Below are 17,087 nucleotides of genomic sequence, written 5' to 3' on the forward strand. Positions count from 1 at the left end.
ATTAACCCATTAATAACCCTGATCTATTCTAGCTGTTCAGTTAACCATACCACACAATTTTAAGTAATTACATTTTTTTCCAAAATCCTAAATACAGTAGATTGAGGCCGTTCCACTCCTTATCCAAAACCCTTGCAATTGTTGCAGAGAACCTTGACCAGGAAGACCCATCAGTGCTGCGATCGTCAACCACGGAAGGCGAACAGGGAACGGAAGCGCACCCACCGTGGCCGTCGAGAAGACCCCGCCGTGATCGCCACCGAGGCCGTTCGTGCTCCGCCTCTGATCAGAACTGAAGGGGGAGTGGCTGCTGAACATCCCGCCGTCACTGACCCAGAGTCCGTCCGCCCTCCGCCTTCGATCAGAGCTGAAGACAGATGAGCAGTCACCCCCGAAAGGAGCATTCGAACCGTTCTACTCGCGTGGGCGACGTCATTGCCGAGCTGTTGAACATCCGATCCGAGGAAACCAACCGCGTGCTCGTCACAGGGAAAACATCTAACATCATCAGCGCAAGATCCTAACCATCTAAGGTAAGTAGGTGGAGTTGTTCATTTTTCGAGGGGTTATCGCTGTTGCATGTTGTATTATAGATAGATTTTGTTGATGATATGAGTGATTAACCATTGTGAGAAAGCTTTGGTGCGATGATAGCATCCCAGAGATTGTGGAGTAGGTAGTTCATTTACGTTATTGCAATTCATGGTGATTTAACTTTAGCCCGAGAAAAGGACGAAAAAGTTTGTTAGTTTTGGTTTCATATCTGTTTAAATTATTTTTTTTGTCTGTATCTGTGTAGACCATGTGCATCTAATTTGACGTTAACTTTCTTGACCATTGTTGAATCTTCGTTGATATTTTCTCGGATGGTTAATTTAGTATGATATTGGATGGTTAGTCTTGAAATTTTGCTATAGTTTGGACAATTTTCGATACCAAATATGTTTCTCTTGTCACTGTAACCATATAATTTCTTGCTCTTTCTGATATTGCTTTGTAATAACAATAAAATAATTTTATTCTCAGACCCTTTAACAAGGTAATGTCTGCTATATGGACAAAGGAAAGTGTTGGTGGCTTTGCGATGCATCTTTGTTTCCTGCTGTTTTGTGCAAAACAAGACTGACTTTTTTTCTTTAATCTATTTAAATCCTGCTTCCGGGTACATGAGCCGAATAACAATAATTATTTTTTCTTTTTTTTTGTGTCTCAGGAAGCGGTAAAAGAACCACACTGTCTCAGGTTCAGGCCTTCTACAATACAAGCATACTAACCTACTAGTAGGTGAATCCCCTTTGTTGAGTTTTCCTTATATACTAATTCCCACAACATGCATATTGGTTTAAACAACTTGATATCACGGTGTTCACTTTCTATATGTTTGTATTTGGGTTGTTTGGTGACTTTTTAGATTCTGCCGGAAACATGAATCTTTCATCTTTGTTCAAACCTATTGATGAACAGTTAAGTGTCGTCGCTGAATCTTGTGCTAGGAAGAGGAATGAAACCATAAATGTGTCTTGGTGCATCTTATAATTTTTAAACGATCTTGTTCATTATGTCATTAAACAATTTATAATGTACACGCTTATTTTATTTTTTGGTTTTGGTTTCATATATGTTTAAATTAATTTTTTTTTCTGTATCTGTGTGGACCATGTGCATCTAATTTGACGTTAACTTTCTTGACCATTGTTGAATCTTCGTTGATATTTTCTCGGATGGTTAATTTAGTATGATATTGGATGGTTAGTCTTTAAATTTTGCTATAGTTTGGACAATTTTCGATACCAAATATGTTTCTCTTGTCACTGTAACCATATAATTACTTGCTCTTTCTGATATTGCTTTGTAATAACAATAAAATAATTTTATTCTCAGACCCTTTAACAAGGTAATGTCTGCTATATGGACAAAGGAAAGTGTTGGTGGCTTTGCAATGCATCTTTGTTTCCTGCTGTTTTGTGCAAAACAAGACTGACTTTTTTTATTTAATCTATTTAAATCCTGCTTTTGGGTACATGAGCCAAATAACAATAATTATTTTTTCCTTTTTTTTTGTGCCTCAGGAAGCGGTAAAACAACCACACTGTCTCAGGTTAAGGCCTTCTACAATACAAGCGTGCTAACCTGCTAGTAGGTGAATCCCCTTTGTTGAGTTTTCCTTATATACTAATTCCCACAACATGCATATTGGTTTATACAACTTGATATCACGGTGTTCGCTTTCTATATGTTTGTATTCGTTGGGTTGTTTGGTGACTTTTTAGATTCCGCCAGAAACATGTATCTTTCATCTTTGTTCAAACCTATTGATTAATAGTTAAGTGCCATCACTGAATCTTGTGCTAGGAAGAGGAATGAAACCATAAATGTGTCTTGGTGCATCTTATAATTTCTAAACGGTCTTGTTCATTATGTCATTAAATAGTTTATAATGTACACGCTTATTTTATCTTTTGATTTTTGTACGGTTCTTTATTGTTAAATAAAAATTTCAATTTTATATGCTCATGTCGGAGTACATATGAAGTGAGTAGCTTTTTTGTGAGTCATTTATTCGCATGCCCTCTTGTGAAGGTAGAAAACAGTATCTGGAGCTCTCTAGTTGATGAATTGTGTGAAGGTAGTTTTCCTTGATGATTGGTATGCATGTAGTTGACAACTGTGCTCCTCGTCTTCGTTTGTTAGTGATATTTGAAAGCTGTTTGGTTAGTCATTGTGAGAGGGAATTGGAAGGTTGGTGTGGTTGATAGACATGCCCTATAGTTATTTGGATCATTAGTTAAGTGTGTGGATGGTCAGTTATATTGTGTATTTGCTGATATATGTGTTTATGAATTAGTTTTTCATCCTAATTATATATGGTTACTAACGGGAAGTTTTTAGTTTTGATATTTGTTTATCTTCCATAACATAGAAGATATTAATACAAGGCTATAATCCTTGATGTCAATATTTTCTTATCTGCCTCGATGCATCAGTGTTATATTCTCGTGTCATATAGCTCCAATAAATAACCATGCTGCTCGAACAAATCAATCTCTATACCGGCTGAACTCAAACTCAGATGGGTAAAAAGGTATCGACCAGATTACATCAATAAATGAACATATTTTTTTATGACGTTATTCTTATCCTTTTTGGTTTTGCTCAACAGAAACTAGTAGAGACGCGGTGCTCACCTTGCTACATTAATAACTTATTTACCCACTTAGAACGACAACATGAGCAAGCTAAGCTGGACGAGATTGAGGCCATAGGATTCGGTTTCCTGCACCGCGTACCACAATGGCATGTGAAACAGAGCATCATGCTCCAACTAGCCAGGTCTTATGACGTTGACACAAACACGCTCATGTTGGACACAGGGGACATTCGCATTAGCGCCGAACTTATTGGCAATGTATTCGGCATACCTTCTCATGGTTAGTGATAGTTATGTAGGATGTAAAAATTTCTCTGCCTAGTTTACTTTCTCCATTGTTGACACTTGCTGATTTGTGGCAAATTGTTCCATTCCTCGCAGGCGACCCAATCCCAAAATTCCAGAAAAAAAATTCATCGCATTTGGCAATTAAGGGGGAGTTTCAGAAGAAAACAACCCAACTGCGTGAGTTTGTCTTTGCTTGTCCAATGGATACTGAGCAACAGAGGATGAGTTTTAGAAGATACTTTATCATGGTTGTTTTGAAAATGTTTCTGAACCCCACAAGCCAGCAAACTATTTCGCCGTGGCACCTCCCTCCGATATTAGATGTGTCGAACCCTAGAAGGTTTCATTGGCCGTATCACATATTAAAGTGGCTGCGGGATGCGATAAGGAAATTCCAAGACGAGAACAGGGAAACATGTGGCGGGTGCATGTTCGTGTTGCTGGTAATGGCAATAAATTACTTAAATTTAAAACCAATGTACGACCACCGTAGGTGTAATTCCTAAAATTTAAGTCATTTCTCTATAGGTTTTGTACTTTCAGCGCTTGAAGCATGGTCCGTTGCATGCATGCCGTGTACCTGAACCCTGGATTGTTAAATGGACCACTGATGAACTTGATAAGAAGGCCGATCACGTTATCTCACATGTTCAATATATAATAATGCATTTTATTAAATCTAGTTGAACAAAAAATGCAATTGGTGGTTCAAGTTGATTTTTTGGAATCTCTTTTTTGCCCCAATGTTGAACACACAGGGTTGCATAGTCAAAAATGCAAAGGACAAGAGAAAGCAGAAGAAACATTGTTCGAGTAAACTTGTTAACGAGGGAGGAAGGTGTAAAAAGCCCCGCAAGGACACTGACCAATCACCGTCTACCAAAGGGAAGACTACACCTCATCCAAGTTATAGGAAGGCAGAAAAGGTGATTTGCTTTCCTTATGAAAGCTCGTGAGCTCAATTAATTGGATCCTTATTTATGTGATATGATGGTTGATCGTTATCATAGAATTTGCAATTACAAAATTGTAAAGTAACTTCAATATGTGGCTGTATGGCTTGTTTTGATATATGGTGTTTATAAAAGAACGGTTGGGAGAGCTGAATTCAATGACCGTGTATGATATTTACATGTTTTTATGTAGAAAGCTTGTTTGAATACAGTTGTTGTGTCTTATTTTTATTAAGGTTTTATTTGAGTTCAGTTTGTTACTTAAACAGGAGATAATCACTATGACAGCCTTATCCAAATGAGACTAATTTTTGTTGAAGGAGCTTAACAAAGACATGAAACCACCGACTTGTAAGGGAACATTCCGACCAACAACAGAAGGAAGGTTTACATCTTGCGAAGCGTGAGGACGAAACACCTGCAAATAAAAAACAAGAAAAATGGAAACAGTTATGCTCTTTCATCGTACTATACCAAGTAAAAATAGAAAGATGAGATAAAGCCAAACATGTACCGGGGGTGATTTCTTGTGATTCCTCCGAGCTGAATTCTTGAAAGAATTTTCAAGGGCAGCGCCGAGCCTCTTACTCTTTGGCCTGCCCTTTGTGGCGACCTTCGATGGGCCTTGGATGTCATCAACACTAATGTCATTTGAACTCTGTGAGCCGAAGCTGGCGTGGGCATCGGACACGGTCTCGGACCTCTTCTTTGCACGGTGTGCTGCCAACTTGGTCCTTGTTTCATCCAAAGCAGCATGTAGCAATGATGTTTCGTCATCGTCACCGACGAACTCTTGAGCAACATTATAGAACTGTGCACAAAGTCCCATGAATGCAACATGACTCTCATCCGACCGACTGACATCATGGCTACTCCTGACATACGTATGCTTGCACTTTACTTTCTTGCTCCATCGAGGGAGAACATAACAGGGAGGTACTTTGTAAACTTTATACGAGTGAAAAACTTCAAGACAGTGATAGCACAACACACCTGAACTCTCAAACAGATTGCACTCACACCGAACCTCCTGTGTGGTCCGGTCAAAATGTAGATCGTACGAAATGCAAATTATAGTATCGTTGACTAATTTCTCCTCTTCTACCCTGATGGACACCGATGGCCCATCTTCAACAACGATAGAGACCCTGCAATTAGCCTTTTTTATGAACTCCGTTTGAACATCCCTAAACATGCTGGTAGTGTACTCTTGTTGAAACTGTTTCTCAATAGGCGAGCTCGTTGCACAAGAGATAACACCCCTTAAGTCTGCCGCATCATCCTCCAATTTCCTCTGCTCCTTCACTCCAAGCACATTGTCATATTCGTGAACAAATTGAACCAAGCTAGTTTTACTGTGTAAGTATCCACCGTAGAATGCGTGCATGCTCTCACTTCTTTGCGTACTCCTCATGGCAGCCCAAAATTCACACTTGAAGCATATCGGGACCCACATGCGCCGGTCATCATACAGATCTACAAGAAATAAAGAATCCCAATTTAAGCATAGAAACCTTACACCAAACATATTACTACAACTGAGAAATGACCATCCACAATCACTAATAAATTAAACATCCAAATGTATACTATAATGAACATCCATATAATTGTCATCAACAGTAACTGATAAACTAAACATCCAGATGCCGAATAATTGCAATTAAAGCGTGTGGAGTAGTCGTAGAGTAACAAACCTGACAGCCATGTGTTGTTATGTAAGTTGTACTCATCTATAAAATCAGCCCAGTTATCTTCGAATGACTCCTCAGTCAGAGAGTTCCACACAATGTCGTTTAGGTCATCATACAAAGATCTGTACCGGCGGTAACCCCCAAACTTGAAAGGTAACTTCTTCGTAATATGCTAGATGCACCAACGGTGGCGTGTGTCAGGTAAAGTATTTTTTATCGCACGGTAAATGGACTTACATTGATCGGTTATGATACGCTGTGGAACAGTACCAACGCACTTCACCCATTGGCTGAAAACCCACTCATAACTTGCAATTTCCTCATTTCCCAGCAAAGCACAACCGAGGAGGGTCGACCTACCATGATGTTTGACCCCAACGAACGACACAAACGGTAATCCATGCCTACAAGAAGAACCAACCGGATATAAGAAATGTTAATCACGATCGAATAGAGTTTTACCAACTAAAGGACCAAACACCAACTTAACTACTACATACCTGTTTGTACTGTAGGTGCTATCAAAAGACACGACATCTCTGTAGTATTCATATGACGCCCTACACCTTGCATCCACCCATACTGCACTCCTAAATTTACAATCTTCATCCAGCTTCACCGCGTAAAAGAAGTTCGGATTGATCTCCTTCATCCTCATAAAGTAGCTCATCATCTCCCTGACATCAGCATCCACGTTGCTAGTTCGGAGCCTCGCTGTTATATAGTTTCTTAAATATTTTTCTGAGAATCCCAGGTTAGACGGCCCTCCAGCCTCATTTGCCAAAGCTAGGAAGGTCTTATTTGGTCGAATCCCAGCCTCATCGTTATTCTCGATCACGCACTTCGCATGCATGCTCAGCTTCCTATACTCATGGTAGTGAACAGCCTTTCTCGCTGAACAAGGATGCGAGTGCCTCAAGTCAACCTTGAACAAAATCCAATCTTGCATGTCTTTGTCAAACTTGACATATATCCTTGCCTTGCACCCAGCAGCAAAAATTGTATTCTTCCGTATTGGTGCTTTGACACGAGACCCACAAATTCCGTCGCGATTACAGTGGATAGCTTGGTTAACGGGTATCTTTGTGATCTTGTCATATGTTGTCGTCCGTATCTTAGTTGCAAATCCTATTTTCTTGGCGTAGGTAACATAAAAGTCATTAGCCATCTCTAGCTGCGCAAACCGTATGCCAACTCTTGGTATCTCATCTTCTTGAAGGCAACCATGATCTGGTAACTATAATTTAGATTATTTTAGAAAAATTAGTTACCATTACGGACCAAATGAAACATGCGAATTGTGACTAGAAAAAATTAAAGTAGATTTTAAAACCTCGTCACCAAGCTCCATCTCTTCACTTCCAACCTCACTAATATCCGACGGTTGCAGGGCCTATAATTTAGACAGAAACACAATATATGAAAGGAAATAAAATTATTATGTAATAATAAAATTATTAAATATTATGTAAATAAAACCTGAAACAGATGCAGTAAAAACACCACAGCAGCTAGAAATCATGCTAATCATCATACACATTTTAGCTTAAAAACAACTGCATGGAAATAACAAGGATGGTACTACAATTATTTATTCCATTTTAACTATTATTTAAGGGCCTGTATCATCTTTTAGTGGCTTCTTTTTTCACTCCATGAACAAAATTTTTTTCATGTTTATTTACATACACACACTCTTTTTTTCAGATGCAGGAAGAACATAAGCACCTCATTCATTATAAATCACTCAAATAACTTCATAATTGGTTAATCTATGCAAATGTAGGATACACATAACCATATAATCCCATGAGCATGAAAAATATTAAAATAACATGCAGGAAGCCTAGGAGCATGTATCTAAAAAATATGCACTGAGCATATAAACATACCATCACATGATTACAACACTCATATAAGCATTCCATAGTTAGCATGTTACAACTATAAGTAGCATTCACTTCAATTCAGTAAACAACTTCAGCCACTGCATCACCCTATGGTTATCTATTTTACATACTTGCATGATTATCATGTAGGGATAACATGTGCACACCATAGATAAAAATGCATTCATATAAGCATACCAAAAAATTAAATTATGCTATCCCATCATTCATATAAGCACATAAGTCCATAATAGGATGATTAGCAAATGAAGATGCCATTTAACATGAAGACAGCATACATTCATATACAAAAACACGTACAAAAATATGCTTCCTGTATATAATCATATAAACATGAAATGATTAATTAATTCCAGCTAATCCTCAATGCATGTAATGATACCATTAAATATAAAACAAACATAAAAATTAAAGAACTCATTTACATTGTGACTAAACATAAAAATTAAACTCAAAATAAACATCCATGGCACAATTTGAGGATCATAATTGCTCACCTTGTTCGACTGCTGATCGTGGCCTGCGACATCGCCGGCTAAGTTTTCTCTATCGTATGGTAAATTTTCTGAAATACCAGATGCTACAAAAACTAACGGTTCAACTATATTGACCTCCATTAATGAATTTCGGCAAAGTGATGTGCATAAAGGAGGACCCTCGCTTAAAACACGTTCTTCTTGCGATTCTGCCATTCTAACTGAGTCAAAACCGGCTGCGTTCTGTGCGGAGGAGATGGCGGCGCTGGTTGGTTAGCTGTTATTGTCGGTGGACTGTTCGATCGTATATGAAGGAGGAAGCCGATCAAGAGGACGCAGTGGTGGGTAGTGGACTGGGAGGTAGAAAGATATGCATGGGGCAGCCGTTTGATCGAAGAAGATATGACGTAAGAGATTCTCGTTTTAACCTAATTAGCTATTTTGATACTATAATTAAGAGTGATTCTATAAATTTCAAATTTTAAATTAAAAATAATACAAAATTAATTAATAATCCATGATCTATTCTTAATTTCAATTAAACCCTCATTGTATGCATTGTACAATAATCTATTGTTTCTTTATACTTTCCCTTCGTATATATATATTATCCTTATTCACAAAGTGGAAAATTACTGTAACCATAACGATTGTAGGTAGTCTCTAGAGATATGGAGTTGAACTTCTAATACATTTTTTTTTATGCTCGAGAATAATCATTTGGAGTGTAAATATTTACAAATGAGTCTAATTCAATTGAGAGATATTTCACATGTATAAATTTTTTAGATACTGTATCCTTGGTAAATATGAAACTTGTAATAGTAATCACGGCTCCATTAATACTATAGCAATCTATAAATATCTCTAAAAAAATACGAGTATGCTACGTGCACATTAAAATTAGCCACTAAAATTAGTCATCAATATAAAATATATGTTGAAATATAAATATATTAAAAATAAATTAAATCACACATGTATTTATACATAAATATATTTGTGACTAATTTTAGTGGCTAATTTTGATGTAGAAATAGCATTTTTAACAAATATATTAAAAATTTTCTAGTTGCATATTTTAAAATCCATCTAGTTAGTATAACTAAATTTGTAACTAAATTCTTACTTTACTTAGGAGTAACTATGGCATAATTCTTTTAAGGGTTAAGTACGATTTTGGTTCTTAAGGTATAGGTCAAAAATTTTTGTCGTTCTTAATTTTTTTTTGCATACAAAATCCTCCCTAAAATTTAATTTGGTTTTAAAATCGGCTTTATCTTAGAGACCAAAATTTTACGGAGGTGGCGGCAGAAACAGAGGCAAAAATGGATCGTAGACAACTTCTTCTTCTTCCCTTCCCTTTTCTTCTTCGTTTTTTTCCTCTTCGTAGAAGTAGAAATACTCTATTTTTCTTATTTTTTTATTTTATAATATTTTTTTGTTATAAATAATTTGGTTCAAAATTTTAAGAATTAAATAAAAAATAATTTTAAAACTTGGTTTTAAACCTTAGAGACAATTTTATATGCCAAAAAAGTTAAAAACAAAAAAAAATTTCGACTTATACATTAAGAACTAAAATCATACCTAACCCTTCTTTAAATTAACAATTCTGTTAGGGAACCAAGAGGGGGTTCAGCCAACTCCTGCCAACTTTTTAATACGCTGGATCTCGAAACTCATCTTAATAAAAATAAATTAATATACATGGATGTTTCTTCTGCTAAGTATCAGAATGTTTCTTTTTCATACTAAATGAATGTTTTTTTTATATATTTTTCGAATTTTTTGTATTGTAAATGTGAATGTTTCTATTTTTTTAAAAATTTTATAATTTATTTTTAAATTTTATAGATATCTAATTATTTTTGCCAAAATATAATTAGATATTTCTTTTGTTAAGCATTAGGATGTTTTTTTTTCATATTAAATGAATATTTTTTTTATATTTCTGTAATTGTTCAAGAATAATTTGTGCTTCACCACTTCTTCCTTAAACAATTCTTGAAGTTGAACCAAGTGCAAGGCAGAGACGATTGGATGTGATGGAATCGCGATTTGACCGATTCGAAGACCTGTGCCGCTTGCTGCAGGAGATGCTACATAGGATCAATGCACGAGTGGATTCCATGGAGCAGGGCACTCGGATCCGTCACAAATGGAGTTCTCCGGCGTCGCACCAGGCCGCCATTGGCTTGCAGGGGAGTAGAACCGGCCCGGAGCAGTAGAGAAAACTGAAACTCTGATTTTTCGCGGCGAGGATGCGATGACTTGGATTGAGCGTCTGGAGCAGTTCTTGCTCAAAGCGGTGCCAGAAGAGGAGTGGGTCGCAGTGACAATGTTTGCCATGAAAGGCCGCGCGTTCACGTGGTTCCAACGATGGAAATTGACCGCGTCGACGCTGCAGTGACAGTCCCTTCACGTGGCGTTACTGTGTCACTTTCAACCTGAGAAGTTGCAGAGTCTTGGGTGAAAACAGAGGCGAAGAGTGCTTGATGGTGAGAGAAAAGGTGTGTGTGTGTGGTTATTGGAGGTGGGTAGGTTAAGACGTGAGAGAAGAGGAAGATTTTTATAAATTTTAATTAAATTTACTTAATCAGTTTTAAATTTTAAATTTAAAAAATTTAAAATTAATTATCAATAATTATAATTAATTGAATTATTTACTTTTTGGCTAGTTAGACACCTGGTTTCTTATACTTTTCTTTAAATTAAATACTATACTCTCTCTATTCTCTAATACGCTAGCTTCATGAATCATATCTTGATGATGTTACATTCACTACCAACTATACACCAATATTTTGGAAGAATATATAAAATATTGAAACCCAATATAATTGATTAAAGTAAATATTTATTGTTCAGAAAATAAGAAATAAATAGCTTTTTGTGTAATTCAATAAGGTTTAATTATTAGAAAAATAATGATGCGACATTTATTTTTGATAATGTCATTTATTCCTATTTTTGATAATGTCTATAATTTAACTAAATTTTAACTAATTTTTTAAACCTAAAATTTGTAATTCATTCCTTGTAATAAATAAAAAATTTTAATTAGGTTTATGTTAACCATTATCAATATTCTTAATGTAATGATATTATAAAATATTTTAACAGTCATCCAATTATTTTTATTTTTTGAATAATTATTTACGTATTTTGTATAAAAAATAATTAGTTTTGTAATATGACAATATGTAATTGTATGCCTGTGTACCGTTTTATACCGATTGCACTGTCTGTGCATTAAATTTTTTTTCTTTGGTAATAGGCAATGCATTAAAATTAAATTATTAGAAAAATGCATATTCTTTTGTTTTTGGTATTGAAGTATATTCTCGTTTTTGGTCATAAAGTATATTCTTTCTTTTGTCAATGAAAATGAACTCCGATTATCGTTAGATTTCCAAGCCCACAAGGACGCAACAATTGATTTTCTTTTAGACGGGCCAGTTATTAGTTTTTTAGATGATCCTCTCTTGCATAACTGGCTTGGGCTATACTTCCTTTTCTTTTTGTCATATGGGCTGTCTCCTCTTGTTAAAATAGCATTTTTTTTTTCTTGAAAAAAATCTCATTTTATTTTGTACGCAACAAGTATAACATAAAATATAAAGTAAAATGAGAATTAAATCTTCAAGAATTTTTTGTCAAAAAAAAAAAAAAAAACAAAATAAGAATTTTGAATTTAGATTAATTAGTTCTTGAAAAAATAGTATTAATAAATTTTTGGATTATACTACGCGTACACTAAAATCAGTCACCAAAGTCAGCCACCAGTATAAAATAGTAAATACATGTTGGAATACAAAAATACATTGAAAATAAAATTAAACCGCACATATATTTACACACAAATACATTGGTGGCTGATTTTAGTGGCTAATTTTGGTGTACAAATAACATTTTCTTAAGTTTTTTATGATAGCAAATGGTTGACATGTACGTCTTTCTATTAATAAATAGTGCGAAACGAAATAAAATTGTCTATGTATTTCGTTTTCTACAATACCGCATATTCTGTTGCTGCCACTTGACTATGTGAACGATGTAGTTTTATCAACTACTCTTTATTTACCACGATTTCTATCAAAACAGGTACGTAAAGGTTTGCTCAAAGAGTTATCTACGTGACAATTTTTCATAAATAGATATGTTATAGTAGTTAACTATATATATAAGCATTACTGTTAAGTTTGACGTGATGAATTTGATAGAATAAACATAATGTGTCTATCGTTTATTATCGTAAAAGATCAAATTGATGTTTTTTTTTTTTAAAAAAACTAATTAATCCAAAGTCAAAATGTTCAACTACCTAATTATCACTTTACTCTAAAATAATATAATTGTATCTAATTTTTAGCTAGAAAATATTGTTATTATTCGTAGGATAATTTTCGACATGGGTAAAGGAGATATTTTAATTTAATTAATGTAGATTGGTCTAATAGTTAGTTTATTAGTCTGCTTTAGTAAGTGTTGGGATTTTGAATCCCATCTTATATATGCAATAATCTATTGACTAGTGACAATTCATAAATGAAGCTCAGATTTGCAACAAATTCCTAAAAAAAAAAGAGAGATATATATTTTGAGAAGAAGTCAGTGTAAGAACACCAATGACAAAATTGTGAAGACTATGAGTTGGAGAAATATATACTTTAAAGAAATTGTAAAATGGCGATGCTAGAAGATGGATTTCACATACAAAGAGATTCAAAATTATTGAGGGACTCAGTTGACACACTAAGCAATTAACACAATTAGAAATGTAAATATAGATTATAGAGAGTTTCTCTAAGTAAATCGCAAAATAGTTAAAACTTTACTCACAGAATATATATACTTACAAACTTATTCGACTTAGATACATAAACAGTTTATAAATTATCTGTCACAGGTAAATTTTTGTTATTCTCAACATTTTAGTTCTATTTTATATTCAAATTTCTTTCAATATTCAAATTTTTGCCTAAGTCAATTCTATAATTTTCTTAATTTCTGCAAAAATAAACAAATTAAATCCTTAACACTTTTAAATTCCATAAACGTTTGTCTTACTTTAGAATTCAGTAAAATCTAAGAAAAATACTTGATGATATAATTTGAACCGATATTATCTTCTTTGACTTGTTTCCTTTTGATACTTATGTTTTATTTTTTACTTTCTTTCTTTTTAATGCATTTCTTTGGTTGGTACCTGTAGGAGATATTAAATCTTAAACCTAATCGTATAGAAACACTTAACTTCTTGAAACCTCCAATGATAGATGCAGTATGCACCATTTGATTGTCTCAAAGACATGTCATTGCCCATGCAATGCAAAAATTGATGACCAATTCTATTGCTTTAATTAATGTAAATAAATCCAAATCATTCTTTTATTCGTTTGTTATGATTAAATATATAATAATAGATTTTCGCAAGTCTTATATGGTACACATGCAGTGAATTTCAAAATTTTTAATTGAAAGCAAAGAATAATGGAATTGTCAACTTCAACAATATGTGATATATATTAATTATTTATTGTAATAATTGCAACATTTTATACCAAGTCCATACATACATAATCCATTGTTGTTGTTGTTGGTATGGTAGTAGCGATAAAAGCAGGTAGCTAATTAATAATTACCGATTACAAGTCAGGATTTGCAATCATGATAAGGTAGGAGCAAGTTTATTATTATTACGAGCCGTAAGGCGATTTACTAGCCTCTCTAGAGCTTCCACCAGTGTTGACAAATCACTTCCCTTGCCTCCGATATGCTCATCTATGTATTCAATCCATACACAATGACGCAGAGTAAGTAGAGTTAAAGTTTATTTGAATATGAAATAAGCTACGTGTTTATTTTTTTAAGACTCTTTGAGAGTAAGAGGTGCATCTTTAGCTTGGCCAACTAAGGTGAGTTTATGGCTATTTTCACCATAGTGGGGTTACTAACCTCGCCAACATTGGTGAATCTAAACTATGTCACCATAGTGGAGTTGTTAACCTCGCCAAGATTGATGATCCAAGCGACGTCCCGGCGTCAGTTTGGTATCAGAACAAGGTCGGTCCTCGTGGTTTTCACTTTGCTTTAGTAGAATTGTGGATTCGTTAATGAGATCGTCTGCTGCCACGAGTCTTGTAAAATTTTATCTGATTTGTGAGTGCGGGTCTTTGGTGTGGAGTCACTAATATGATCTTTTGGTGTGGATTCATCAATGAGGTCGATCAATTTTTTGGTGTGGATTCATCAATGAGATCGATCATCTGCTGTCACAAGTCTTTTCATGTGAGAGTTCTTTCAACCCAGAGAGAATAACGCAGGAGCAAGTAGAGTTAAAGTTTATTTGAATATGAAATAAGCTGTGTGCTTATTTTTCTCTAGACTCTTTGAGAGTAAGAGGTGCCTCCTTGGCTTGGCCAACCAAAGTGGGTTTATGATTATTTTCACCATAGTGGAGTTACTAACCTCACCAAGATTGATGAATCTAAACTATGTCACCATAGTGGGGTTGTTAACCTCACTAAGATTGGTAATCCAAGCGACGTCCCAGCGTCACACACTCTCTTCATTACTCATGCATCATTTACAATTTAACACAAGATATTCATTCAGTTCACAAAATAGATTGTAACAAATAGACTGCAATTAAGTATAAGATAATAAATAATTAAATGATTGTACCAGAATATATACTAAAAATATTAGAGACGATATAACTATTTATGTATGTCTTCTATTAATTTAAATTTTAAAAAAAATATAATTTTATGATGACATAGTATCAAAGTTTTTATGATCGAAAGGTTGAGAGTTTTGTTTGAGGAGGCGTGTTAGAAATATAATCATTTATGTGCCTTTTTTTATCAGTTTAAAATTTTAAAATAAGTGATTTCATAACATGGTATTAGCGTTTCTATAATCAAAAAATCTGGAATTTAATCTTTGAAAGAATTTAAGCATAATACAAAATAAAATTATAACCAAAAAGATGTTTTTACAATTTTACTTGAAAGGATGTATTAAAAATATAACCATTTATGTATCTTTTTTTTTTCAGTTTAAACTTTTAAGTAAAGTAGTTTTATAAAAGAAAAGAAAATCTTGCTAACTAGAACACTTGTTAAAGTGTTTAATAAAAGGGAATTTTATGAAAACAATTAAATAGATGAAATTTTATATGCATTTATAATACTTGTTAGCAAAATTCTTTTCTAAAAAAAATAATTATTTTATTAGTCTTTATTATTTTATTAATTTTTTAATTAAGTCTTTATAATTTAAAAATTTATAACTGAATCTTAATTATATTAGATAAAAATTTATAATTAGATACTTATTAGTTGTTATTTTTTTTAAAAAATGCAATAATTTTAAAATATTTACTTTTAGAATATTCTATAATTCATACTACTTTAAAAAAAAAGTTTGTATTTCTTACCAAAAAATAGTTAGAAAGGACCTAAATGAAATTTTAATCTAGTTTAGAGATTTAATTATAAACTTTTAAAATATAGATCAAATTTAAAATTTAATAAAACTATAAAGATTAATAAAATAATTAAATCTAAAATTTATATTTAACTATGTTAAAAACATAGAGAGAATAACAATATAATCATAACTTAAATTTTTATTATTTTGAATTAATACATTTTTTATATATAGTTATAATTTTTATGATCTATGTATTTATATAATTCCAGTTTTAATAAGTGGTTAATATATCAACAAATATATAAATAAACTATTCCACCTTTATGAGGGATTTTTTTAAATAAATAAAATAAATATTTTAATTACGAATATATATTAATTTGTGAGTATTTACAGATTTTTATTAAGTGACTTATCTTGTTTATAGTGTAAACAAGATAAGTTTAGTCATATCTCGTTTATAATTTACACTGTAAACGAGATAAAGCATGAACACATGGCAACATATTATGTTTACAAACGTAATACGTGGGAAATAGCTGTTTAGTCATATCTCGTTTACACTGTAAATAAGATATGACCAAACTTATCTTGTTTACAGTGTAAACGAGATACGTGAGAGTAAAAAATGTTTACACAATAAACGAGATAGAATAGAACAAAAATCAACCTCTTATAAAAGGATTAGAAAACTGTTGGTATTCCTCAGAATCTCTCAATTCTTCTTTCTCTTCCATTTTTCTTCGAAAAACTTAGCAAAAATGTCTAGTGGCAGTGGTTTCTTTGTTGTGATGGTGTATCCCCACTGTCAGATGAAAAATAGTGACAGCGGGATTATATTTGAGCGTGAGAGTCCTGCGTTATTCAAAACTCGAAGAGCAAATTCGTTGTCCGAGTTAAAGAGTATGGTACGGTATTGACGCACGTCGGCGATGGTGAGAGAAAAGAGGTTGGTAGAGTTAGGTATAGGATGCTAGCACCGATGCGGAATGGTATATCTCAGTTTTGTCTATTCTGACTCGATGGCGATGAGCATGTGCACCTAATGTTTGACGCGCACAGCAGAATTATGGTTGAACAAGTGATGGATCTTCTGCGGAGGTTCGTGATGTTATTGATGGTGGTGCTGGCGGCTCAAATTTTATACCGGATGACCCTCTGCTCGCACCATGACC

General features: G+C 33.8%; 1 protein-coding gene across 1 annotated transcript; it reads right to left on the reverse strand.

Moving 5' to 3' along the window:
* Positions 1 to 4,693: 4,693 nt before the first annotated feature.
* LOC112786445 (protein FAR1-RELATED SEQUENCE 5-like) lies at positions 4,694 to 8,685 on the reverse strand. Its single transcript, XM_025829821.1, has 6 exons — positions 8,491 to 8,685; positions 7,417 to 7,476; positions 6,584 to 7,320; positions 6,321 to 6,487; positions 4,904 to 5,865; positions 4,694 to 4,807 (listed from the first exon to the last, which is right to left on the reverse strand). The coding sequence occupies exons 1-6, from the start codon at positions 8,683 to 8,685 to the stop codon at positions 4,694 to 4,696; spliced, it is 2,235 nt and encodes a 744-aa protein (XP_025685606.1).
* Between the last annotated feature and the right edge of the window lie 8,402 nt (positions 8,686 to 17,087).

This window comes from Arachis hypogaea, chromosome 20, assembly GCF_003086295.3.
Source record: "Arachis hypogaea cultivar Tifrunner chromosome 20, arahy.Tifrunner.gnm2.J5K5, whole genome shotgun sequence".
Taxonomy (NCBI): domain Eukaryota; kingdom Viridiplantae; phylum Streptophyta; class Magnoliopsida; order Fabales; family Fabaceae; genus Arachis; species Arachis hypogaea.